Below are 22,279 nucleotides of genomic sequence, written 5' to 3' on the forward strand. Positions count from 1 at the left end.
AGCCTAGTTTGTCCCTTCCATATGGACGGCGGGGTGGGGATGGGGAGGTGGCAGGAGGCGAGGTAACTCACCAGGAGTTCCCTGCAGGCTGTGGTCGGGCCCCCTGGAGCAAAGGGAGAGAAGGTGAGTGTGTGGGAGGCCCCGGTTTGGGGGGGACAAGGGTTAGGGGCTGAGGAACCCCACTGACCCCTTTCCCTCATCAGGGCGCCCCTGGAGGCCTTGCTGGAGACCTGGTGGGAGAGCCGGTGAGTGTGGAACCTCCACAGCATAGTTCTTCCACCCCCGTGACCCTCACCTTCCATAATATGCCCTACGTGGTCCGGGCCTCATGCTCCCTCTTTGAGTCTCAGCTGTCTGTGCCCTTGGCACCCGTGTGTCCTCCTGACCCCTGTATCCACAGGGAGCCAAAGGTGACCGAGGACTGCCGGGGCCGCGAGGCGAAAAGGTGAGGTGGGCCTGGCCCCAGGGCCTGTGCATTGGGCAGGGAGGGGTATGGTTGGGTGGCTAGACACCCTCACCACCCTTTCTATGCAGGGTGAAGCCGGCCGTGCCGGGGAGCCTGGAGATCCTGGTGAAGATGTGAGTCTGGGGTCTGGGCGAGTCTGAGTCTGGGTTGAGGAGTGCAGTTGTGGATGTGAGGCACCGTTCCTGGGCCTGGGCACATCTGAACCCGAGCCTGGCTGAACATTCCAGCATTCAGGGTCCTGCTCCGGGAGCATGCGGGGGTCACACCTCCTGGCTTCCACGTGCCTGTTCCCCCCTGTGTTTGAGCACATGTGCTCCTGTCTGATCTCCCAGGTCTCAGGACACATGGGAGTTCTTGTGGGCCTCTCCTTCGTCATGTATTGGTGCTGCCCCTTTCCCCACCCTGTCTGTGCTCCCGTATCTGAGCTCAGGTCTGTGGTCATGTCTAAGCTCCCTGGGATGGGACATGTCTGAGTTCCTGCTCCTGTCTGCACTCCCATGTACCTGCACTCACATCCTCGGTCCCAAATGGCTGTGGTCACCTCTGGGCTCCCCTGGGAATGTTTTGGGGCCATACCTGAGCTCTGGGTTCATGTTCCTACTCTCAAATGCTGTTTACTTTGTTTTTTTTTAGGGTCAGAAAGGGGCTCCAGGACTCAAAGGTCACAAGGTATGTGTGCCCTAAAGCATCCCTGCTGGGGGTCATGGTCCTGAGACTCCCTGAGCCTGATCTGACTCTTCTTTCCCTTGAAGGGTGACCCAGGAGTTGGGGTCCAGGGGCCCCCTGGGCCAATTGGTCCTCCAGGTCTAAAGGTAAAACAATGCCCCATCACTAGTAGTGGGGGCAGCAGGTGGGGCGGGGGGCCTGGAGGTGGGAGGAAGAGGGTATTCTGGGGCTAGTCCTGGGAAGGGGTCCTGCTGGAGCCATTCCTCCCTTTGCTATTTTTGTTCCAGGGAGACTTGGGCCCCCCTGGCACCCCTGGTGCTCCTGGTATTGCGGGGTTCCCCGGTCAGACAGGCCCTCGAGGAGAGATGGGTCAGCCGGGCCCCAGTGGAGAGCGGGTAAGGGCGCTAAGGGCTGCATGTGGTGACTTGGTGACTTCAGGACCTCTGAATCTGGTACTGGGTGAGGAGGAGAAGGGGGCCCAACCCTGCCGAGGGGGCTCCTGGTCTTGGGGGGACAGCACGGGAGGAAGGTTCCCAAGTCACCCTTCGCCTCTCTTGCCTCATTTTCACTGTAGGGTCTGGCAGGCCCCCCAGGGAGAGAGGGAGCCCCAGGTCCCTTGGGGCCACCTGGACCCCTTGGGTTAGCAGTGAGTAGAAGTGCCCCAATGCCCCATGTCTCTGATTGCTGTGCGTTGGAGTCTGTCCATGTGGGGACTTAGGCTGGGGACTATGCCACACTGTGTGGCTAGATGTGTGTGTGCCTTTGAGGGGCACAGAAGCCTCACCTCACTCTGCCCACAGGGAGCACCTGGGGCCCCTGGACTCAAAGGAGACAAGGTAGATGGGACAATGCTGCTGGCTCTCTCTTTCACCCCTGCCACCCCCTCCAGCTTCCACTAACCCCTGTCACCCCCTCTAATCTCCACTGACCCCTGTCACCTCCTCCAATCTCCACTGACCCCTGTCACTCCCTCCAACCTCCACCGACCTCCCATGACCCTCTGTCCTCCACCAATTCCCCTCACTGATCCCTGGTGTCCTATTGATCTCCAGGGAGACCCTGGAGCAGGGCCGCCTGGGGCCCGAGGCGAGCGTGGGGAGCCAGGTGTCCGGGTACGTATGTCCTGCTCTGCAGCCATGGCCATTCCAGGGAACCACCCTGGGACTCCCTTCATCACAGCTCTCGCCTCTGATTTCCAACTTACCGAGTCACTGAATCTATTGTCACCATCCAGGGTGAAGATGGCCGCCCCGGCCTGGAGGGACCCCGAGGACTCGTGGTGGGTCCCCCTGGGGAAAGAGCCAGTGATGTGACTCAGTCCCCTGCCTGTGCCCTCTGTGCCCTTGTGACACTCTGCAGCCTTCTGCAGCCCTCTGGTTCTCCTTGGCTACTCTCTGGTCCTTTGTCTCCCCCATTCCCCCGGGCCCCCCAGTCCTCCCCTGCCCCCTGAGCTATCTCCCCAGTAGTCCCCACAAATTCCCTTAGCTCACCATTTTCTTCTCTCATACAGGGTCCCCCAGGCAGCCGGGGGGAGCGTGGGGAGAAGGTAAGGATATGGGGAAGAGGCCCCTGGGGTCAGTGTGGGTGGGGATGGATCTTGCAACTCAGGATTTGGGACTTCTCTATTTGGGTGAGACTCACACTCTTCCACCCAATAGGGTGACACTGGAACCTCAGGCCTAAAGGGTGACAAGGTGAGTGTGCGCATGGGGGAAGGCAGGGGACTAAGGGTGCCCCTGACTCCTCTGACTGCCCCTTGTCCACTCAGGGTGACTCAGCTGTGATTATGGGGCCTCCGGGGCCACGGGGTGCCAAGGGGGACATGGTGAGTGGGTCTGGTCCATGTGCAGATGGGTGTGGGAGGGGCTTCTGTGTGGGCTGGGCCAGGGGATCTGAGAGCTGAAACCCTCAGAGGGTAAGGGACTTTTAGCCCCTGACCCTGATTTCTGACCCTGACCCAGGGTGAGCGAGGGCCTCGGGGCATAGATGGTGACAAAGGACCTCGGGGAGACAGTGGGGATGCTGGAGAAAAGGTATGGGGATGAGGTTGGGATATTCTGTACAGGGTGAGGAGGGGGGTCCTACAGGCTGGGGGGCTCCATGGAGGGTCTGTGAGGACAGGAGGGGAGGATGGGAGGGGGCTTTCTGGGGGTCAGAGGGGAGGGGGTTCTGTCAGCTGTAGCAACTCTGTGGGGTAGCTGAGAGCTTGGGGGCTCTATGGGAGGGGCTCAAGGGCCTGGATATGAGGTGAGAAGGGGAGTCTGTGGCCTGTGGCTCTATGAGAGTGCCTGTGGGAATGGGAAGGGGGCTCCTTGGCTGTTAGGGGTACTCCAGGTAGGGGTAAGGGTAGGGGCCCAGTGGTAAGAGGAGTGGCAGGAATCTGGGGGTCCTGGGGTGAGAAATGAGCCACCCCACAAGCCACAGTCCCCAGCTCCACCCTGCTGGGGCGTGGGCTGGAAGGGAAGGGGCTGTGGGGAAGTGCGTGGGAGCAGCACTGGCCAGCTCCGCCCCAGTCAGCAGGTTCCAGTCATTCTCCAAGCATGCAGCCTGGTCTGGTCCTGATTGTGTCCCTCTCCTGGTCACTCCCACAGGGCGCCAAGGGACAGCCTGGAGACAAGGGCTCAGCCGGGTTGCTGGGGGTGCGTGGACTCACAGGACCCAAGGCAAGTCCAGCCCCAGGTACAGACCCAGAGCCATGCATCACACACCCCTGTCCCAGGGGTGTCCTCTGAGCATTGGAGGGTTTCCTGCCTCCCTCGCTGTTGGCCCCATATGTGCTCACACGGGCTCCTTGTGCAGCCTGGGCCCTGGCTGCAGTCACCGAGTGGCTGCATGTGCAGCAGACAGGCCAGCATAGGGGACAGTCACACTGAAGGGCTGCCCTCCCCCATCTGTGTTTCCCACAGGGTGAGCCTGGTGCTGCAGGGATCCCTGGTGAGCCGGTAAGATGCCCCCATGCCCATGTAGTGGCCTTTGACCTTACAGTGAACCAGTGCTCTCATGTTGTCCAGGCACCCCCCTACCTTCACAGTAGCCCCCATGATGGTTCCACCCACATAGTGACCCCTGCCCATGGTGACCCTCATCCCCATGGAAAACCCTGCCCTTCCAGTGGCTCTGGCCCCTAATGATGATTCTCACCCCTATGGTGTTCCCTGTCCATTACATCCAAAGTGATTCCCTCTGATCCCTCACTGACCTCCCCTGGCCTCACATTGACCCCTTTCCCCCCAGGGATCCCGAGGAAAAGATGGAGCCCCTGGTGTCCGAGGAGACAAAGGAGATGTTGGCTTCATGGGTCCCCGGGGCCTCAAGGTGGGAAGGGGACTGTTTTTTTCCCCCTAATCAGGAGGACCTGATGTTGGAGGGTGAGGTATCTGGGGTCAGAGGTCAGGTATCTGGGGTCAGATGTGGGGGTATCCGGGGTTGAATGTGAGGTGTTAGGTTAGAGGTTGGAAGGTCAGAGGTTGGAGTATCTAAGGCCAGTTTGGAGAGTAGTTTCAGGGTCAAGGGGTTACAGGGTGAGGTATCTGGAAGTCATTTTTCACTTCTTTTCTCCCGCAGGGCGAACGGGGGGTTAAGGGAGCCTGTGGCCTTGATGGAGAGAAGGGAGATAAGGTACAGGGGTGATGGGGCATATGCGTGGGGATGTGGGGGGTTGTGAGGCCTGGGCCCTAACGCTGATCCCTCCACCTGATCCCTGCAGGGAGAAGCTGGTGCCCTAGGCCGCCCAGGGCTGGCAGGACGCAAAGGAGAGTTGGTGAGAGTGGGGCACCCCCAGAATGAGGAGTGAATGGGTGGACCAGGTCCTGGCTAATGTATTCTCTTCTCCAGGGGGAGCCAGGTGTTCCAGGCCAGTCAGGGGCCCCTGGGAAGGAGGGCCTGATCGGTCCCAAGGTATGGGGTCTCTCTCAACAGTGGACATCGGGGGTTTAGGATTGGGCAGGGAAGGGCATGGTTGGGTCGTGAAGGTTTTGGGTCAAGGAAGGTTTTGGGTCGTGAAAGGTTGGGACATTGCGGGGTGGAGTGGGGCTGGTCTTAAGGTTTCAGGGTGGGTTGGGGTCACAATGTGCTTTTTGTTTTTTCTTTGGCCGCACCATGTGCATGCGGGATCTTAGTTCTCCGACCAGGGATTGAATCCGTGCCCCCTCAGTGGCAGCGCAGAGTCTTTTTTTTTTTTCTTTTAAGATTGAGTTATTATTTATTTATTTTATTTTTATTTCTCTTTGGCTGCGTTGGGTCTTAGTTGCGGCAAGTGGGATCTTCATTGAGGCATGCGGGATCTTTCGTTGCAGTGTGCGGGCTCTATGTTGCGGCGCACGGGCTTCTCTCTAGCTGCGGCATGCGGGTTTTCTCTTCTCTAGTTGTGGCACGCAGGCTCCAGGGCACGTGGGCTCTGTAGTTGTGGCGCACGGGTTCCAGAGCGCGTGGGCTCTGTAGTTTGTGGCATGCAGTCTCTCTAGTTGAGGCGTGCAAGCTCAGTAGTTGTGGCTCGTGGGCTTAGTTGCCCCGCAGCATGTGGGATCTTAGTTCCCTGACCAGGGATCAAACCCACGTCCCCTGCATCGTAAGGCAGATCCTTTACCACTGGACCACCAGGGAAATTCCGAAGTGCGGAGTCTTAACCACTGGACTGGCAGGGAAGTCCCCACAATGCACATTTAGGATTAAGGGATGGGAGGTGGAGCAGCACATGCCTCAGGGCTGAGGGGTTATGGTGGGTGGAGGTCAGTGGGGAGGTTGGAGTGTCAGTGTAGGGGAAATAGGTGGAGTCAGGGCAAGGGGCATCACAGTGGGGTCAGGGTCATGGGTATCATGGCAGATTGAGGGTCTCTGGCTGGTAGGGCCACAGGTACTTGAGGTTATGGCCATTGGGCCTGGGGGCTTATGGGGGTTGAGCTGAGGTAGGCCAAGGCAGAGGGACTCTCATGCTTCTTTCTGTTCCCAGGGTGACCGCGGTTTTGATGGGCAGCCAGGACCCAAGGGTGACCAGGGCGAGAAAGGGGAGCGGGTAAGTTGAGGCTACCAGGGCGAGAAAGGGGAGCGGGTAAGTTGAGGTGAATTGAGGAGATTGTACTCTCTGGAAGTGGGTCCATCTTTGGAAGCTCTCATCACTGACTCTGACCTATCTCTCCTCAGGGGCCTCCAGGAATTGGGGGCTTCCCAGGTCCCAGGGGCAGTGATGGCTCTAGTGGTCCCCCCGGGCCACCTGGCAGTATTGGTCCCAAAGGCCCTGAAGGACTTCAGGGCCAGAAGGTGAGGGGCCCTGACTGACTCCAGACCTCTGAGCCTCACTGACCCTTCACACCTCATTGACCTCTGGCTCTGCAACCCATTCCCCCAATATCTTTGCCCCAACCTCTGAACTTATGATCCCAATTTGTCCTACTTCTGACCCCCACTGCCTCTGACCCTGCTTACTTGGTCCTGTCTGACAGGGTGAACGAGGTCCCCCTGGAGAGAGTGTGGTGGGGGCCTCTGGGGTCCCTGGAACCCCTGGAGAGAGAGGGGAGCAGGTGAGTGGGGATTCCTGGGCTTGGGGTCAAAGGTTGGGGTGACCTCTGGTGTCTGTGAGATCAGAGGTCACAGCCTGGTCCTATCCATTGCACATAGGGGCGGCCAGGACCTGCGGGACCCCGCGGTGAGAAGGGAGAAGCTGCACTGACAGTGAGTGTGGGGTATGGGGGTTGTGGGCTCTGCCTCCTGCACCCAACCCCCGACCCCCTGGACCCTGGACCCTGACTCAGCGCTGTCCCTTCATGATCCCTGCATCATGTACCCTTTGGCCTTCTGTGATCCATTGGTTCTTCATGACCCTTGTGGTCTTGGGCTCCTAGGAGGATGACATTCGGGGCCTTGTGCGTCAGGAGATGAGTCAGCATTGTGGTGAGTGGGGCCCAGCCCACAGTCTCTTGGGTACCACCCCACTCCATCCCCGTACCCCTAGACAGGGGCAGGCAGCATCCCCAGAACTTCCAAGGGGCAAGCAGTCAAGGAGATGGGTGGAGACAGATGGATACGAAAAGCACACAGGTGTTTCAGGACAGACATGCTGACAGGACTTCCCCAAATGGAGACCCAGGCAGAGGTGGAGGGACACGTAGTGTTCCTGGGTGCCCAGGATGGTGGCGTGTGGAGGGGGTGAAGGTGTGAGCAGAGCCAGTTCCTCAGGGCCTGATGTGGAGCCAGGGTTTGGGTGGAGGGCTCTGGTGGCCCTGGGGGGCATCAGAGAGTGAAGCTCGTCTCCTTCCGCCTCTCTCTGTGGCTGCTTTCCCTCTGTCTCCATGCCTGCCGGCTCCTGACTGGCTGTCTCTCCCTCTCTCTCTTGCCCTTTGTTGGCCTGTTCCCAACTTCACTCTCGCCCTTTGTCTGCTTCTCCCCTTCCTTTCTTTCTCTTTCTCTCTCTCTCTGCATCTGCTTCCCTTCCTCTCTCTCCTGTCTGTCACTCTCTCCTGCCTGTCACTCTCTCCTGCTGTCCCCCTCTGTATGTCTCTGCCCCGTGTGCGTCTCTCTCCCTGCCTCTTTCCATCTTTGTCTCCTGCTCTGTTATTGTCTCTCTCCCTGCCCCCTCTCTGACCCCTCCAGCCTGCCAGGGCCAGTTTATCACATCTGGATCACGTGAGTAGTTTTCTGGTATTTTCTGCTCCCGGAACTTTCCTCACCCCAGGCCCTGCTGTGCCCATCACCTGGGTCCTCTAAGCAGGGGCTTGGCTGGGGTGGCCACCATGCTGACCCCAGGGCCCTGTGCCCCTGCTTCTGGCTCTAGGACCCCTCCCTAGTTACGGTGCAGACACCGCTGGCCCCCAGCTCCACGCTGTGCCCGTTCTCCGCGTCTCCCATGCAGAGGAGGAAGGTGAGGACGGCTGGAGCCATGGGGTGTGTGGGGTGGGATCACAGACACACACGGGGCTGCTCATGTGTGCAGGGCCCACACCACGCGTGTAGGGTCCACATGCAGGGAACACTCTTGTGTACACGTGGGAGACCAGTGCTGCCCACCCCATCCAAGGGCCAGGGTTGGGCAGCATGAACCCGGCCCTGCCGGGGCCCTGCTCACAGCACACCCCACCATGCGTGCAGGCCAGGTGCCTCCCGAGGACGATGAGTACGAGTACTCTGAGTATTCCGTGGAGGAATACCAGGACCCTGAGGCTCCTTGGGATGGCCATGGTGAGAAAGGGGGCTGGGCCCAGAGGGGTTTGGGGAGGGGCAGACGGAGCCCATCCCTGCTGACCTCTCTGACCTCCATCAGCCCCAGACCCCTGCTCACTTCCACTGGACGAGGGCTCCTGTACTGCCTACACCCTGCGCTGGTATCATCGGGCTGTGGCAGGTGGTATAGAGGCCTGTCACCCCTTTGTCTATGGTGGCTGCGGAGGGAATGCCAACCGTTTTGGGACCCGTGAGGCCTGTGAGCGCCGCTGCCCGCCCCGGGTGGCTCAGAGCCAGGGGACAGGTATGGGCGTACCTCCCATCCCATTAGGGGCCTACCCAGATCATGTCCAGGGTCAGGGTCCTGGGTCAGAAGCCCCCTCAGACTGGGGGACCTGGGACAGACACCCAAGACCAAAGAGCTGAGGAGAGAACCCCAGCTCTATGTGGAGTCCCCAGTATGGCCCCCCTCAGTGCTCCCTCCCTTAAAGACCTGAGGGAGCATCCCTCTCTGCGGGCAGAGCCTCCACACCCTATGCCCCCAGCTTCCCCATTCTCTGTGGCCGATGTGATGGGTAAGGTCAGATGGCTGAACCCAACGTGCCCCACCCAGGTGCTGCCCGGAGCTTAGGCAGATGATGAGCTGAAGTTCAGCATCCCCTGGAGGAGTCGGTGTCTCAGCTGGACCCTGCTGTCCCTCCCCTTGGTGCTAGAGGCCTGCGTGCACGTGAGCGTGCATGAGCATGTCCGTTAATTTCAGTGACTTGTTCCATGGGTCTAGCCTTCCCCGTTGTGGACAAACCCCCACTGTGGCTCCTGCCTCCCCGGCAGATGACTCAGTGTGGGGATGGCTGTGGGCAGTGAGCGGATGTGACTGAATCTGACCGCATCTGACCTGCCCCTTGACCCAAGCCTGTGACGACATGGTGCTGATTCTGGGGGGCATTAAAGCTGCTGTTTAAAGGCCCCTGTTGTGACTGTTTGGGGAGGTGTGGGTGTCAGCGGGGCAGGTTTTCCCTGGGAGGGCAGTACCATCCCGAGTGGGTACAGAGTCCCTCTGTCCAGCCCTGGTCACTGTCCTGTGACCCTCAGTCCCCAACTTGTCCCCAGAAAGAAGACAGGGTAGGGGCTGAGGATATGTCCTCACTGCTCCCCAGGAGGGGATGAATCATAGGTGGGGGGCTGCCTCAAGCCAGGAGACAGGCCCCAGCTCTCAGCCCAGGGGCTGAGGGAGATACATGGGCCCTGAAGGGGGCAGAGAGGCAGACCACAGCACAGCACTGCCTGGCCCCAGCTTACCCTAGAGGAGGCTGCTACTGGTAGGACTGGGGTCAAGGGGGATGGGCAGGGCCTTTGGGGTTGAATGGATCTGGGATTTGGGTCAGTGGAGGTCTCTGAACCTGAGGCGCCCTGGGATCTCTGGCTGCTTCTCTGCCTCAAGGACCCCCATTCCTGCCTTTCTTTGCCCTGGATCTACTACAAGCTTTCTTGCTCAGACCTCAGGCTCCCCTTTGGTCCCTCTGTGTTTCTCTCTCTTTGCATCCTTATTTCCATCGCACTGTCTCTGGGGCAGTTTCTGTCTCTTTTTTCTTCCACTCTCCATTTGCTCCGCCTCCCTCTCATGCATTTCCATCTCTTTCTCCCTCTCCCTCTCTCCTCCCTCCCTCCCTTTCTTCTTCTTGTTCTTGTTCTTCCTCCCTCCCCCCCATCTCTCTCTCTATAAAATATATCCATACCTAGATGTACCTGTGGCTCTCTGTCTCTGGGTTTCTCCATCACTTTGTCTATCTCTGTCTCTCTCACTTGCTTTCTCACTCTTTCTGTCCCTCTGACCCCTTCTCTGCCTGGCTCTGTCTGTTTTCTCTGTCTCACTCTGGCTCTCTTCTTGTCCCTTCATCTCTGTTTCTGTCTCTCTCTGTCTCTGGCCTGGCTGCTCTCTTGTCTCTCTGCTTTCCCCATCTGTCTCTGTCCATGGGCCATAGCTGACCAGGGCCCCTGCCCTGAACCTGTTTTCTCCTCACAGCCTGACCACACGATGACCAGGTGGGCTCTGCTGGTGCTGATGGTCCTGACATTGGGCAGGACTCTGCTTGTCCCAGCAACCCCTATCCCAGGCTTCCGGCTCCTCCCTCAGAACTTTCCCCAGGGCACTCCCTGCCCTGTGACCTCGGAGAGCCCTTTAGCCAGCACCACAGGCCCCTCCACTGTTTGGGGCCACCCTGGCCCTGGGCCCCGCATCACCCTCTTGCTGGATGTCCCCCTTGGCCTCCTGCAGATCTTACTGGAGCAGGCTGCTGCCAATGCCCACGTCTTGGCCCATGTTGGCCGCCGCTGAGCCTGAGGGAGGGGATCACAATGATGGAGCCAGCGTGGATGGGGAGACCTGCAAGGCAGCGGCAGAGCTGGACGGTACTACATCTGGGCACGGTGCATCAGGACTCCGCCACGTGGGGTCACTGCCGTGTGGTGTCATATCAGAGTGCCTCACAGAGTCACAGTGTGTCTGGACAGCCTGGATGTTGCTGTGTCAGGTTGCCAGGTGGAGTCTTGCCACTCCTAGGAGCCCCACAGGCTTACAGTATGTCTGGACAGCTTGGACACTACCATTGAAGGTCACTACCGCATGGAGTCTTATCATGTCTGGGTCCCACTTGTGTCCAGTCACAGAGCATCTGGACACCATCACATGTGGTCACTGTAATGCCACTTTCAGGCACCTCAACACAAGAGACCATCACTGCATCGGAGACCAGCCCACCTAAGACCAGACCCACAGGTCTGCCCTGTCTTTCCACAGGTCACCGCACAGAGAAATGCTGGCGGAGGGTCACATGCATGAGGCAGCACCCACCCCAGATGGATGGGGCCATCAGGGGCATCTCCAGGCACAGTGAGATGGTCGTACGTGGGAGGTCTGTGGCCGTGGCAGCCTTGCCCTGTGTGTGTGGGGGTGTGCACGCATGTGTGGCTGCATCTCTGTGTATCTAACAGCTGTGAGTGCGTGTGAGCAAGGTGAGGCCATGTGAGGGGGCTGGGAGGAACAGGAGCTTGTCCCCCAAACCTACATGAAGCACGCTCAACACATAGCCAGTCATTGTCTTACCCACACCCCTGCATACCCAGCCTCTGCCCTTGGACGCACATGGCTCAGGGGAGAAGGAGCTCAGGCTGCTGGGGCTCTGGCCCAACTGCCCCTCCTTCATCGAATTGTCCTGAGCAAACCTCCTCACCTTTCCAAGCCTGTTTTCTCCTCTGTAAAGCAGAGTGATGCCACCAAGCTTCTTGTGAGCACGGAGTGATGTAATGTACATGAAGGTTCTGGCACACAGAGAGCGCTCAATACATGTAGTGACCGGAGAATGGGATAGACAAGAATCACACAGTCGTGTGCACCCAGGCAGTGACACACGAGGGCGGAGTCACAGTTGGCTACGTTGCTCCTCTCCCCACTCCCCCCGCCCCAATTTCACTGACCTGTCCCTTGGTGTGCAGGGCATATGTTTTGCCTAATCTCACAACCCTGACTCCATTGCTGTGCCGGGGATGGGACTGACCTTCTGGAGAGAGTGGTCAGGCTTGCCTGCAGATGGGGCAGGTATTCTGGGTAGTGTAGACAACTCCAGCTGGAGACGAGGGCTGGAGAAAGAGGTAGCACTGTCGGAAGTGTGGCTGCCCAGGGCTGGGGACACTGACGGAGATCTCACAGTTGTCAGCAGCCCTGGGGGGCGGGCCCAAGGCGGGGCTGGAGAGGCGGGGCCACCCGGCCAGCTGGGCTCTCTCTGGAGCCTGGAGGGCGGGGCTGCCCGACTCCGAGCTGCAGGGGGCGGCGGCCCAGGCCAGTTCGGTTGCAGGATGAGCAGAGGCAAGGAAGGAGGCAGCTCCCTGACGGACCCCGGGTCAGGGAGCAGCAGGCAGGGTAGGCACGGGGCAGGGTGGAGAGGGTGGGGGGATTGGGAAAAGACCTGGGCAAAGTGGAGGTGGTGCTAGAAGGGGTGTGAGAGTGTTGGGGGTCTCTCCAGGAATAGGGGTGCTCTTAGGGGCATCAGCCTGTCAGTGGCATGGAGGAGGGGGAACACTGGCGCCTTGCAGGGGAGAAGAAGCTGGGCCAAGGGAGAACTATAAATAGCTTCTTCCTCCAGCCCAGGGGGAGGGACAGTCAGCTGGAGCTTCCCAGGGGGCCTCCTGCTCTGCCCTTTGCTGGCCTCCAACGGGTCATGTTTATCCAGGTCCCCCCTCAGGGGTCATACCAGTTCGGGGAGGTCCAGAGGCTCATTTGGGAAGTTTTTCATGTGATGTTACTTTAGCCCTTAAACCAGCATTTCTAGGGCAACTACTGTGTGCCTTGTGCCGGTTCTGAGCTGCTCTAAGCACCTACTGTGTGCTCTGTCCCAGTCAGGAACCTCTCTGAGCACCTTACTGTGTGCTCTGGCTGGTCCTGAGTCACTTTGAGCACCTACTGTGTGCCCTGTGCCAGGCTGGAATCAGCAAGTGCAGACCAGGGTTCACGGGCTGCTTGGTTACATGGCTCTCTACCCCCAAGTTGGAACCTCACACCCTGTGTGAGCTCTGGACCCAGGGAGACACAGGATGATCCTTGGCTAGAAATGGCCAGAGGAAGCTGGAACTCCTAGGAACTCCCCAACCTCCCAGTGACTGCAGAGGGGAGAGGAGGAGGGAATAAAGGGGAAGGGAGACAGCAGAGAGCAGCAGGCCTCACTGCAGCTGGCCTGTCTCTGCATCAGCCTGGGTGCAGGTCCTGTTAGTGTGTGTGCACCAGTGGCTGTGTGCACACCATGCTTTCGTGCACTGGTGTGTGGGTCTGTGTGGGATGTACTGAGGTCCCTGGGCCCATATGCTGCAAAGGGTGGCTGTCAGTTTGGCCAGGTCTGGCCAGCAGATACGTGGACTGGGAAGAGTTTGAGCATTGAGGACTGAAGACTGAGGACACCCCACAGCTTGTAGTCTGGGACACTGGGAGGAGGTCCAGTGGTCAGTGCAGAGGGCACCACAGGAGCCAGGCCAGGCAGGTTCACAGTGAGGAAAAGCTGAGCAGGATGTGTTCACACACAAGTGCACACTGACATCCTAGCACACCTCCCACCCTTGGGCCAGGAGAGCTGGCTCGCTCTGGGGTGGCCCCAAGGAGGGAAAGCCATGAGGGCCAGTTATTCTATCGGACATCTATTGACGCTGAGGGAGCAGAAAGCCAGGAGAGCATTTCAATGGAGTGAACATGCAAGAGTCCAAGTGTGGAGGTGGGATGTGTGGTTATAGTACAAGCTGTGGGAGGTGAGGTTCTGAATGGCTGGGAGCTGAGCTGAGTCCATCCTGCACTGTGGGCTGGCGGTTCTGTGACACTGGGCCCTTCTCCCCTTCCTCAGTTTCCTACCTGAGAAATGGGGCCATGGGAGGGGAGTATCCTCAGAGCAGATGTAGACCCTGGCCTTGGGGAGGGGCTCCAGGCTCCTCCTGCTGTTGACATGTGGCCTCGCACTGGATATAGAGACTTGGGAAGGTATGTCTGGGTCAGCCCAGGGTCAGACTGGGGAAGAGTGGGAGGTACAGAGCCACTGCTTTTCCTGGGAAGCCAGACTCAGACTTCTGGAGGCGAGGATGGCTTCCCAGACATGGCCCTGGCCTCCTGCCCTGCCCTGGCTGTCCCCTACCCCCAGCCTTTGACTAACATTCCAAGAGGGTTGGAGAGGAGAATGGCAGGCCTGAGAAGGTGCAGGGTGTCTGTGGATGTTAGATGAGGAAGACTTTGCAATGACTGCTGGGGGTTGGACAGGGTGTGGGTATGTGGTGACAAGGTCTCTGAGGCTAGGGTGGCCCCAGGATGGCCTTGGTAGTGGCCAGGAGACATACACTGTCTGTCTGACTTGTCAGGAACAGAATGAGTGGCTCTGGAGAAGTAGGAAGTGGGCGGAAGGTCACTAGGGGCATCCTGCTCATCAGGAGCTGCCCATGGGTGTGCCAGCTGCTGGGCATGAGGTGGGGAAGGAGGTGGACGGTGGACACTGAAGAGGGAGGCTGAAGAAGGAGGAAGTGGTCGACTCTGTCTGAGGCAGGGCATTTCCTGGGGAGGCAGCTTGAGCTGCTTCCAGGGAAGGTCTGCGTGGGCTTCTAGCACGTGGACCTCCTTAACCTTCATTTCCTGTGAAGCGGGCAAAACATCTGTATCAGTCATCTTAAGGGTCCTTGCCAGGCTCTGAAGGGCTGGGCTGTGACTTGGAGGACTGACTCAAGGCAGGGGTGTGGCAAGGAGGGCAGAGGGAGGGGTGCTGCCCCTGTGGAACACTGGGTGGAGACTTCTCTCCGTGCCCCAACCCCTGGATCCTGGCTGGGCACACATTAAGCAGAGAGAACTTGGGGACGCAGTGATCCTGCCAGGGGATGTGGTGGAGGACATCGCTAGAGGGCAGTGTGACCCAGGCTCGAGCAGTGTCAGCTAAGGTCGGGGGCAGAAAGTGTACAAAGCTTAAGAGGCTGGGCTGAGGAGACAGAGAGGAGGTAGGCCACGTGTTCACGAACTCAGGCTCTCTCCCTTGCCCCTTGCCTCCATTGCATTTTTAGAGACAGGAGGAAGATAAATAACATAATAAATGATAACATTAATGTGCTTTAGAATGGATTTCTCAGACACTGACACTTTTAACGCATACCACAATCTTGTAAGATCCATGACAGTGTGTATTTCATTTTCCTGATGAAGAGGCAGAGGCTCATTAAAGAAAAAAAATGTGTAAACTTATGATTTAAAATTTAATTGGTAAAAATGAAATCCTGGAAGGAGAAGTAAGATACTGTCAGGGTTCAGTGAGTCCCCAGGGAGCTTGGTTACTAGGTACCGCTCACGTGCTCCAGGTGGGCTGGGGTTTAGCCCGAGCTCCCCAGCAGCTAAGGCAAAGAGAGAAACACGATTAATTTTGAGATTTGTTCTCTGTCCCTGTCCATGAGATAAAGGAGCTTTTTCAGCGTGGTTGAGCAGGTTGCTCCTGTGGGCAGTGGAGAGTCCCGGGACTCGGAGCAGAAGAGAGGGTCGGGGCACAAGGCCGGTGGGGCGCGGCGGAGTTGACAACCGGGCCAGTGATGAGAGTTACGCAGGGGTCGCCAGGCTGGTCCTGACCAACCAAGCTCTGCGCGTCACGCAGGCCTACCCCAACGCATGCAAACCCCTCCTCCTGGGGGCCCTGAGGTCATGCAGAGCGGGAAGCGGGACCTCGGGTGTCCTGGGGGCAAGCCTGGCACGCCTAGGGCGAAGCCGTGGGTGAGGTCTATGCAAATCATCAGGGTCGCGTTGGGTGTGCTGGGCTCCGGCATCCAGGGCGGGGCCTGCACCATCCAAGTCTGGAAACTGGGGAGCTGGGCATGCGCGTCCCCCATCCTGGCATGCGGGGCGGGCCCGCTTGGTCCAAAGCGCGCTAGTAGGCGAGCTGGGCATGCGTGGTAGGAGGCCAGGGGCTCTTCAGTTGGGGTGGAGCCTACTCGTTCCGGGGCGGGGTCTGCGGGGAGTTGGACGGGCGAAAACGCGGCTACAGGAGGGGCGGGGCTGAGGGGCAGGGCTGAGGGGCGGGGCATCGAGTGGCCCGAGGTGGCCCGGCCGCTGGGTTGGAAGCAGCGCAGTCCGACTCTTCCGAGCCCCAGGATGGCGTCCCCACGGGAACTGACCCAGAACCCCCTGAAGAAGATCTGGATGCCGTACAGCAATGGGCGGCCTGCTCTGCACGCCTGCCAGCGCGGTGGTGAGGCGGGCTCCGCGGGGAAGGCGGAGGGCGGTGCATGGGCATGGGTATTGGTCTTACAGGGAAAGGGAGCCGGGAACAGGTGGGGAACCGGGGACAGGTGTGGCAGAGCGGGAGGCGGGGACAGGTGTGTGGCGACGTCTCGGCTCGGCGGGAGCTAGGTCTGGCCGCCATCACCTAGGGGAGGGCGCAGGACCCTTCCCACACCACTCTGTCCCCACGGCCTCAGGTCAGGGGAGGACTTGGAGCCTCGGTCCTGCCGTCTCAGCTGGCCAGAGAGCGTGGGCCGGGTAGTCAGGCCGCGGTCTGAGCTGTGTTGGCCCTAGGAGATTCGCTTGGTCTCTCTGAGCCCAGAACTTTTAAAGGCCCAAGGCGGGGAGGAAGGCCCATCTCTGGGCCTGAAATCGAGTTTTGGGAGGAATTTCAGGGAAGTGCAGATGTGTTCAGGATAGAGACAGTGAGACCACTTTGTTATATGGGCCTGTCTTTGTGTCCATGGGTGTGTAAGCATCCAGGTGGGGTTGTGGGTGAGTGGTAAAACTGGAGGGTGGAAACATCTAGAACATACGCTGAAATTCAAGGAATCGTTAAGAGGCTTACTTTTCCTGTGATCCTAGGTGTTAAACCCACTTCACTGATTTTCTGCTTGTCCTTAAATGAGTCTGCAACTTTTTTATTACCAAGAAAAACAAAGATTTATTTTAGGAGTAACTGAAACGTTGTAATAAATTTGCAAGTTGGCAAGGTCCTCAGAGAACATCTAGTCCAGCTTCTGATACAGATTTGGAAATGGAGGTCAGGAGATTGTGTTACATGCTGTGGTCTCCCTGCACTCCTGACCTCTCCTTGGGCATGATAGGAGAGGAGAGAGTGCTTGGTGCTTGTCTTGCTTTGAGGCTAGCCTGGGGGCCTTGGCTTTGACCAGGATGTGAGTCCTAGGGGAGGAGTGTGTGCATCTCTTAGCACACTGTGGAACCTGGTAGGGGTGGCTGTGGCTTTGACCAGACATTCTGGTGGGTCGTGACTCTGACCATAATGTAGGTCCTGGTGGGCTGCTGAAACTGTGATCCTGCTTTTAGCCCTGGGGCCATGGCTTTCCAGTCAGTATTCAGTCCTAAGGGACTATGGCTACACCCTAGCCAGTTTTCCTTCCAGACTTCCGGAGGTGTGGAGGGCTAGGCCCCTTTCTCTTTTGCTTCTAGTCAGTCCGTGTTAGGGCTGTATTGTCCTAACTAGGGGGTGGCCTCCGTTGTTACATAAAGGAGAAGGAGTGAGAACGTGGACTTTAGAGGCAGGAGCACTCAAGCTGCGTCGTGGCTCAGCTGGGTGACCTTGGGCAAAGAGCTGACCCTCTAGGTCTCAGGTTCCTTATCTGTGAGACTGAGACAGTCATCATCCTTGCACTATGAAGCTGCCGTGAGCCTCTTTTTTTAAAGTTTTTTTTTATATATATATATATATATTTATTTATTTTTATTTATTTATTTATTTATTTATTTATGACTGCATTGGGTCTTTGATGCTGCTCGCGGGCTTTCTCTAGTTGCGGCGAGCGGGGTTTACTCTTCGTTGCGGTGCACGGGCTTCTCATTGCGGTGGCTTCTCTTGTTGTGGAGCACAGGCTCTAGGCGTGCGGTCTTCAGTAGTTGCAGCATGCAGGCTCAGTAGTTGTGGCACACGGGCTTAGTTGCTCCACGGCATGTGGGATCTTCCTGGCCCAGGGCTCGAACCCGTGTCCCCTGCATTGGCAGGTGGATTCTTAACCACTGTGCCACCAGGGAAGTCCTGTGAGCCTCTTGATAAGTGCTTGATAAATGGTAGCAGGTAATTTTGTAATTTATCATCACTGTTGTTTCTTTGCTTCTCCATATCTCAAAGTCAGGGATTGAAGCTCCAAGCCAACCCCCTTTCAGGTGGCAAAGGAGTTGAGGCCCAATGGGAGGGGACTTGCCCACGTCTCACTGCCCCTGGGGCAGGCCTGTGTTTCTCCAAGCTCCAGGTATGCAACTGAAATGTGGCTCTGGCCTGAGCAGAGGGGCTCGTGCCATGGCACTGCCTCAGGGTGTTGCAGTGGGTGGGACTGTGAGCTGGCCTGGCACAGGAGGGCTTCCTGGAGGAGGAGGTAGCACCCAAGAGGCTAAAGATGAGACCTGAAAATTGTGTGGGGGTTTGGACACCAGGCTAGGGTCTCACAGTTCACAGCAAGGAGGGAGTGAGCAGGGAATGAACAAGGAACCAGCACCCCAGGTCCCAAACCCGTATTCATGCAGCATTTTACCCTCTGCATAGTGGGCTTCTAACTAGATTGGAGGACCACAAGGACAGGTGGGAACCTGAGGGTCAGGGTGGGTGGAAGTTGACTTGATCGCAGGGCTTTATAGAGAAGAGGATGAGGGGCCCTAGTCTGTGCTGTGTGGTGGGTTGTTTTTGGGGTCTAGTCCGAGCTCCTCAGGGCAACAGAGGCTGGTTGGCTGAGGGATGTTCCCTGCCTTCTCCTCCCCCACTCTTCATGAGCAATTCTTCCTCCTTTTGATAAAATTCAGGGCTACACAGAGGGCCTGGAAGCTGTTACCTTTCTGGTCATTGACCTGGAGGAGCTCTGGGGGTAGATGGGGTAGGAGATGGAGAGGGGACTCGGGGAACATGGCAGAAAGGACAGTATTTGATAGCTTTTCTTAGCCAAAAGGTGGCAAGACTGCCTGGGTAAGGACACGACTGGTGTGTGCACAGGACAGTAGGAGAGACAACTTTCTGTCCCCTCTGAACAGGACAGTGATTCCAGTTTGCTTTATTTTAAAGTACTCTCCCTTCCCCAGCCCGGCCCAAGGAAGTCGGGGCAGGTGCAGTTCAAGACTCAGTTCTGGAACCCACTCCAGGGACTTGTGGCTGCCCCTGCGGAGGTACCACCAGAAAGTAGTCACCAGCACCAGGCTTGTCTCAGCCTCTCGACTCCTTGGGCTCCTGTGGCCTTGAGCAAATTTACAGATAATTTACAGGAACTAGTGAGAAAAGCTGAGTTGACATGTCTTCAGATTTCCTTCCACACATGCCCCATGTTCTGAACTGTGTGTTCTGCTGTCCTGTTGCTCAATGTTGAGGTCCTGAGGGCCCAGAGCTGCAGCTCCAACTGCATGCCCCCACTCACCTGGCCCACTCGCCCTTGGTTCAAGTGTGTTCCCTCCGTGTGGGCCTCGGTTTGCAATTTCTCCATTGCTGGGACTTCCCCAGTGTTTTGCTGTTGCAAGCAGGGCTGGTGTGAATATACTTGTACTTTGAATTTTCTTTTGTGTCATTGACTTGGGATCTTATCTTGAGGAACAGAGGTGATAGGTAATTTATTGCTCTCGTTTTGTGCCCAGACCTGATTTGCTGCCCTGCCTGCCCACCATGGCTATGCATGGGGCGGGGGGATGCTGTCACCAAACGCTGTGGGAGGAGGCCAGGGGCGTCTCTGGGAAGATGGAAATTGTGAAGAGGTGATGCAGAACCTCAGCCCTGGGGTCGTGGGAGAGCCCTTCAGGGAGCAGTGGGAAGGGGTGGCCTCATCAGAGGGAGCAGGCTGGGTGCAGGTTTTCCCCACAGTGAGTAGCTGATGCACTGCGCTGTGGTTGCTTGGGAGCCCTGGCCAACCGGCCAGAAATTGTGCAAACAGCCCAGGACTCAGCAGCACTGGCCTGGCCCTCAGGATGCAGGGCCTTGCCTAACTTGTTTTGCTCTCAGCTTAGCCAATGCTGAGGTTTTTGTTTTAGGTTTTTGGGTTTTTTAAAATAAATTTATTTATTTATTTTTGTCTGCGTTGGGTCTTTGTTGCTGCGTGTGGGCTCTCTCTAGTTGGCAGTGAGCGGGGGCTACTCTTCGTTGGGATGTGCAGGCTTCTCATTGTGCTGGCTTCTCTTGTTGTGGAGCACGGGCTCTAGTCGCACGGGCTTCAGTAGTTGTGGCACGCGGGCTCTATGGCGCAGGCTCAGTAGTTGTGGCGCATGGGCTTAGTTGCTCCGCGGCATGTGGGATCTTCCCGGGCCAGGGCTTGAACCCGTGTCTCCTGCATTGGCAGGCGGATTCTTAACCACTGCGCCACCAGGGAAGTCCCAATGCTGAGGTTTTTCTGCTAGTTTCCTCACTCTTACTCACCGTCAGGCTGTGTCTGTAGGATCCCCTCCTTCTCTCCCCTGGGGCTCACAGAATGGGTCACATTTGCCCATAGGTCATGCACAGGAGCGACAGAGCCCCCACTGGCAAGCAGGGGTCTTTTACTTCTCTTCGGGGCCTGCCTGGAGACAGACAGTTGCGTCTGCACCCCAAGTCCCAAGGGCAGTCCTGAGATACATCTGTGCCCTTAGCCAGGTGGGCTGCCAAGTCCAGGCAGAGGGCACAGATTCCTGAAAGTGTTCCAGCTCTTACATGGGGATATTGCTAGGCGTCGCTGAGGGATTATCATCCCATTTTACAGGTGAGGACACCAAGGCTTAGAGTTGCCAGTAAGTGTCAGAGTCAAGATAGGAACCCAGGCCTGACTGACTCTGACCACCTCTGCACTCCATCTCCAGTGAGGGAGACAGGTGAAGGGTGGGGTCCAGCAGTCTGTCTGAGGAGGGCTACCAGGTGAAAGCACTTGCAGAGCTATGTGGGCAAAGGAGGGGTAGTGACAGGTCCCCACCTCTGTCCATCTGTCTGCTGTGGTTTTACCTGGCCCAGGTCCTGAGGACGATGAAAGGGAAGCTTCCTGAGGCTTCTGAGGTGAGACCACACTGAAAGCGGAGCTGGATCCCATAGTCTGGCAATTCTGCTGCCTTGGTGTCTGTCTTAGTGGGCCATGGATTGGGGGGCTGGGTACAGACTCTTCCCCGCCTCTAGCCTTGGCAGCTTCTCTTTTTGGCATCCCACCTCGTGGGGTGGCGGTGGCTGGCTATCAGAGGGACCGCCCTTGTGGCGTTGGCCTGGGTCTCTGGTCTCAGCCCCTTGTGGCCCTCACCCTGGTGGGTTTTGAGGTGCCTCCATCTCCTTCCCTGCCCACAATTTTTGAGCACCAACTCTGCCAGGCCTCAGGATCCCGAATGGCTCAGACACTGCCGGGATGCTTCCACCCCAAGTGATCAGTTGTGGAGAGCAGACTCATTGGCGAGATGACTGGGTTGAGGGAGAGAGCGCAGCAGGTGGGCTTGCAGGTGCCTTGGAGGAAGGACTCACTGCAGAAGCAGCTTCCGGGCTTTGTAGATGAAGAGAAATTCCCCCTGGGGAGCGAAGCAGTGGTGCTGTGTGAGCAGGAATGCTGAATGACGGGTTCCTGGATGACAGGCAGGCATTGAATACCCCACTGGGTTTTGGCTCTGTCCCACCTGCCAGGGGAATTCCCCCACAGAGTTTGGCCAGGGCCAAAGCTGGCAGCTCCAGCTTTATATCTGATGGTGCACATCAGGGTAAATGCTGGCGAGAGATCCCGCGGCGTCTCCCTGAGCACTGACAGGCCTGGGGAACTGGGCATGCCAGCGCTGGTTAGAGACCGGGGTCTGGGGGTGCCCAGGGAGCTCTCTGCTGCCAAGAGCCTGGGAAGGCACATCTGATGCCGGACCTGGAGGGAGGGACCCACTGGTAGGGGTCCGGCCTCCTCAGACACTGCTCCTTGCCTTTCAGTTTGCATGACCAACTGCCCAACGCTCATTGTCATGGTGGGGCTGCCTGCCAGGGGCAAGACCTACATCTCTAAGAAGCTGACCCGCTACCTGAACTGGATTGGCGTGCCCACACGGGGTGAGACTCAGCCTTGGCTTTCCAAGGGGGCTTTGGGACTTTGTGGGGGAGCGGGGAGGAGTGAGAAGGCGGGACTGCCACAGGGCCCGGGGGTGGGTCAAGGTCAGGGGTTGGGGAGGGATGCTGTTGTGTGAAAACTGAGCCTCTCCCTTCCCCCAGAATTCAACGTTGGCCAGTATCGCCGGAACATGGTCAAGACATACAAGTCTTTTGAGTTTTTCCTTCCAGACAATGAAGAGGGCCTGAAAATCAGGAAGTGAGTTTGTGTGCGTATGTGTGTTTGTTTATGAAGAAGGCCCTGGAGCCCAGTTGCTAGTGATGACCAACCTGTTCTTGAGCCCTGGCCTTGCCCTACCCTGTGGGCTGTAACAGGGCTGGTTTCTTGACCTCTCAGGATGTGGTGGGGGTGAGGATGTGATGGGTTTGGGGACAAAGGGAGTGGGTATGTGGCCCCTTGGTGGCTCGCCCTGCCCTGCCCTGTGGGATATCTGTGGGAGGGGAGCAT

General features: G+C 57.9%; 3 protein-coding genes across 7 annotated transcripts in view; all 3 read left to right on the top strand.

Moving 5' to 3' along the window:
• The window catches only part of COL7A1 (collagen type VII alpha 1 chain), a 31,966-nt gene extending 22,715 nt beyond the window's left edge, over positions 1 to 9,251 (top strand). Inside the window, exons 89-119 of one of the 3 annotated variants that reach the window (XM_068557192.1) lie at positions 88 to 123; positions 204 to 245; positions 401 to 445; positions 535 to 579; positions 1,100 to 1,135; positions 1,219 to 1,278; positions 1,420 to 1,527; positions 1,707 to 1,778; positions 1,933 to 1,968; positions 2,185 to 2,244; positions 2,367 to 2,411; positions 2,643 to 2,678; positions 2,791 to 2,826; positions 2,901 to 2,957; positions 3,094 to 3,165; positions 3,724 to 3,795; positions 4,039 to 4,074; positions 4,367 to 4,447; positions 4,697 to 4,750; positions 4,839 to 4,892; positions 4,967 to 5,029; positions 6,081 to 6,143; positions 6,272 to 6,388; positions 6,571 to 6,648; positions 6,746 to 6,799; positions 6,970 to 7,018; positions 7,718 to 7,750; positions 7,899 to 7,985; positions 8,213 to 8,302; positions 8,385 to 8,588; positions 8,898 to 9,251. In XM_068557192.1, coding sequence (XP_068413293.1) covers positions 88 to 123; positions 204 to 245; positions 401 to 445; positions 535 to 579; positions 1,100 to 1,135; positions 1,219 to 1,278; positions 1,420 to 1,527; positions 1,707 to 1,778; positions 1,933 to 1,968; positions 2,185 to 2,244; positions 2,367 to 2,411; positions 2,643 to 2,678; positions 2,791 to 2,826; positions 2,901 to 2,957; positions 3,094 to 3,165; positions 3,724 to 3,795; positions 4,039 to 4,074; positions 4,367 to 4,447; positions 4,697 to 4,750; positions 4,839 to 4,892; positions 4,967 to 5,029; positions 6,081 to 6,143; positions 6,272 to 6,388; positions 6,571 to 6,648; positions 6,746 to 6,799; positions 6,970 to 7,018; positions 7,718 to 7,750; positions 7,899 to 7,985; positions 8,213 to 8,302; positions 8,385 to 8,588; positions 8,898 to 8,923 — 1,947 coding nt within the window. In that variant the 3' untranslated portion in view covers positions 8,924 to 9,251. Of the gene's footprint in view, positions 1 to 87; positions 124 to 203; positions 246 to 400; positions 446 to 534; positions 580 to 1,099; positions 1,136 to 1,218; positions 1,279 to 1,419; positions 1,528 to 1,706; positions 1,779 to 1,932; positions 1,969 to 2,184; positions 2,245 to 2,366; positions 2,412 to 2,642; positions 2,679 to 2,790; positions 2,827 to 2,900; positions 2,958 to 3,093; positions 3,166 to 3,723; positions 3,812 to 4,038; positions 4,075 to 4,366; positions 4,448 to 4,696; positions 4,751 to 4,838; positions 4,893 to 4,966; positions 5,030 to 6,080; positions 6,144 to 6,271; positions 6,389 to 6,570; positions 6,649 to 6,745; positions 6,800 to 6,969; positions 7,019 to 7,717; positions 7,751 to 7,898; positions 7,986 to 8,212; positions 8,303 to 8,384; positions 8,589 to 8,897 lie in introns of those variants that run through there. The other 2 variants (XM_068557193.1, XM_068557194.1) reach the window with 2 other exon arrangements.
• Positions 9,252 to 9,480: 229 nt separating this feature from the next.
• UCN2 (urocortin 2) lies at positions 9,481 to 10,619 on the top strand. The gene has a single exon (XM_068558034.1). It carries the CDS (start codon positions 10,320 to 10,322, stop codon positions 10,617 to 10,619), a length of 300 nt encoding a protein of 99 aa, XP_068414135.1. The 5' UTR covers positions 9,481 to 10,319.
• A 464-nt stretch (positions 10,620 to 11,083) lies between these two features.
• PFKFB4 (6-phosphofructo-2-kinase/fructose-2,6-biphosphatase 4) overlaps positions 11,084 to 22,279 on the top strand; it is a 42,077-nt gene continuing 30,881 nt past the window's right edge. Inside the window, exons 1-3 of one of the 3 annotated variants that reach the window (XM_068558033.1) lie at positions 11,084 to 11,196; positions 21,658 to 21,774; positions 21,934 to 22,030. In XM_068558033.1, coding sequence (XP_068414134.1) covers positions 11,145 to 11,196; positions 21,658 to 21,774; positions 21,934 to 22,030 — 266 coding nt within the window. In that variant the 5' untranslated portion in view covers positions 11,084 to 11,144. The other 2 variants (XM_068558031.1, XM_068558032.1) reach the window with 2 other exon arrangements.

This window comes from Eschrichtius robustus, chromosome 12 (assembly GCF_028021215.1).
Source record: "Eschrichtius robustus isolate mEscRob2 chromosome 12, mEscRob2.pri, whole genome shotgun sequence".
In the NCBI taxonomy this organism is placed as follows: domain Eukaryota; kingdom Metazoa; phylum Chordata; class Mammalia; order Artiodactyla; family Eschrichtiidae; genus Eschrichtius; species Eschrichtius robustus.

Coding starts and splice junctions, on each gene's coding strand:
- UCN2 (XM_068558034.1), top strand. CDS start 10,320: ATGACCAGGTGGGCTCTGCTGGTGCTGATGGTCCTGACATTGGGCAGG.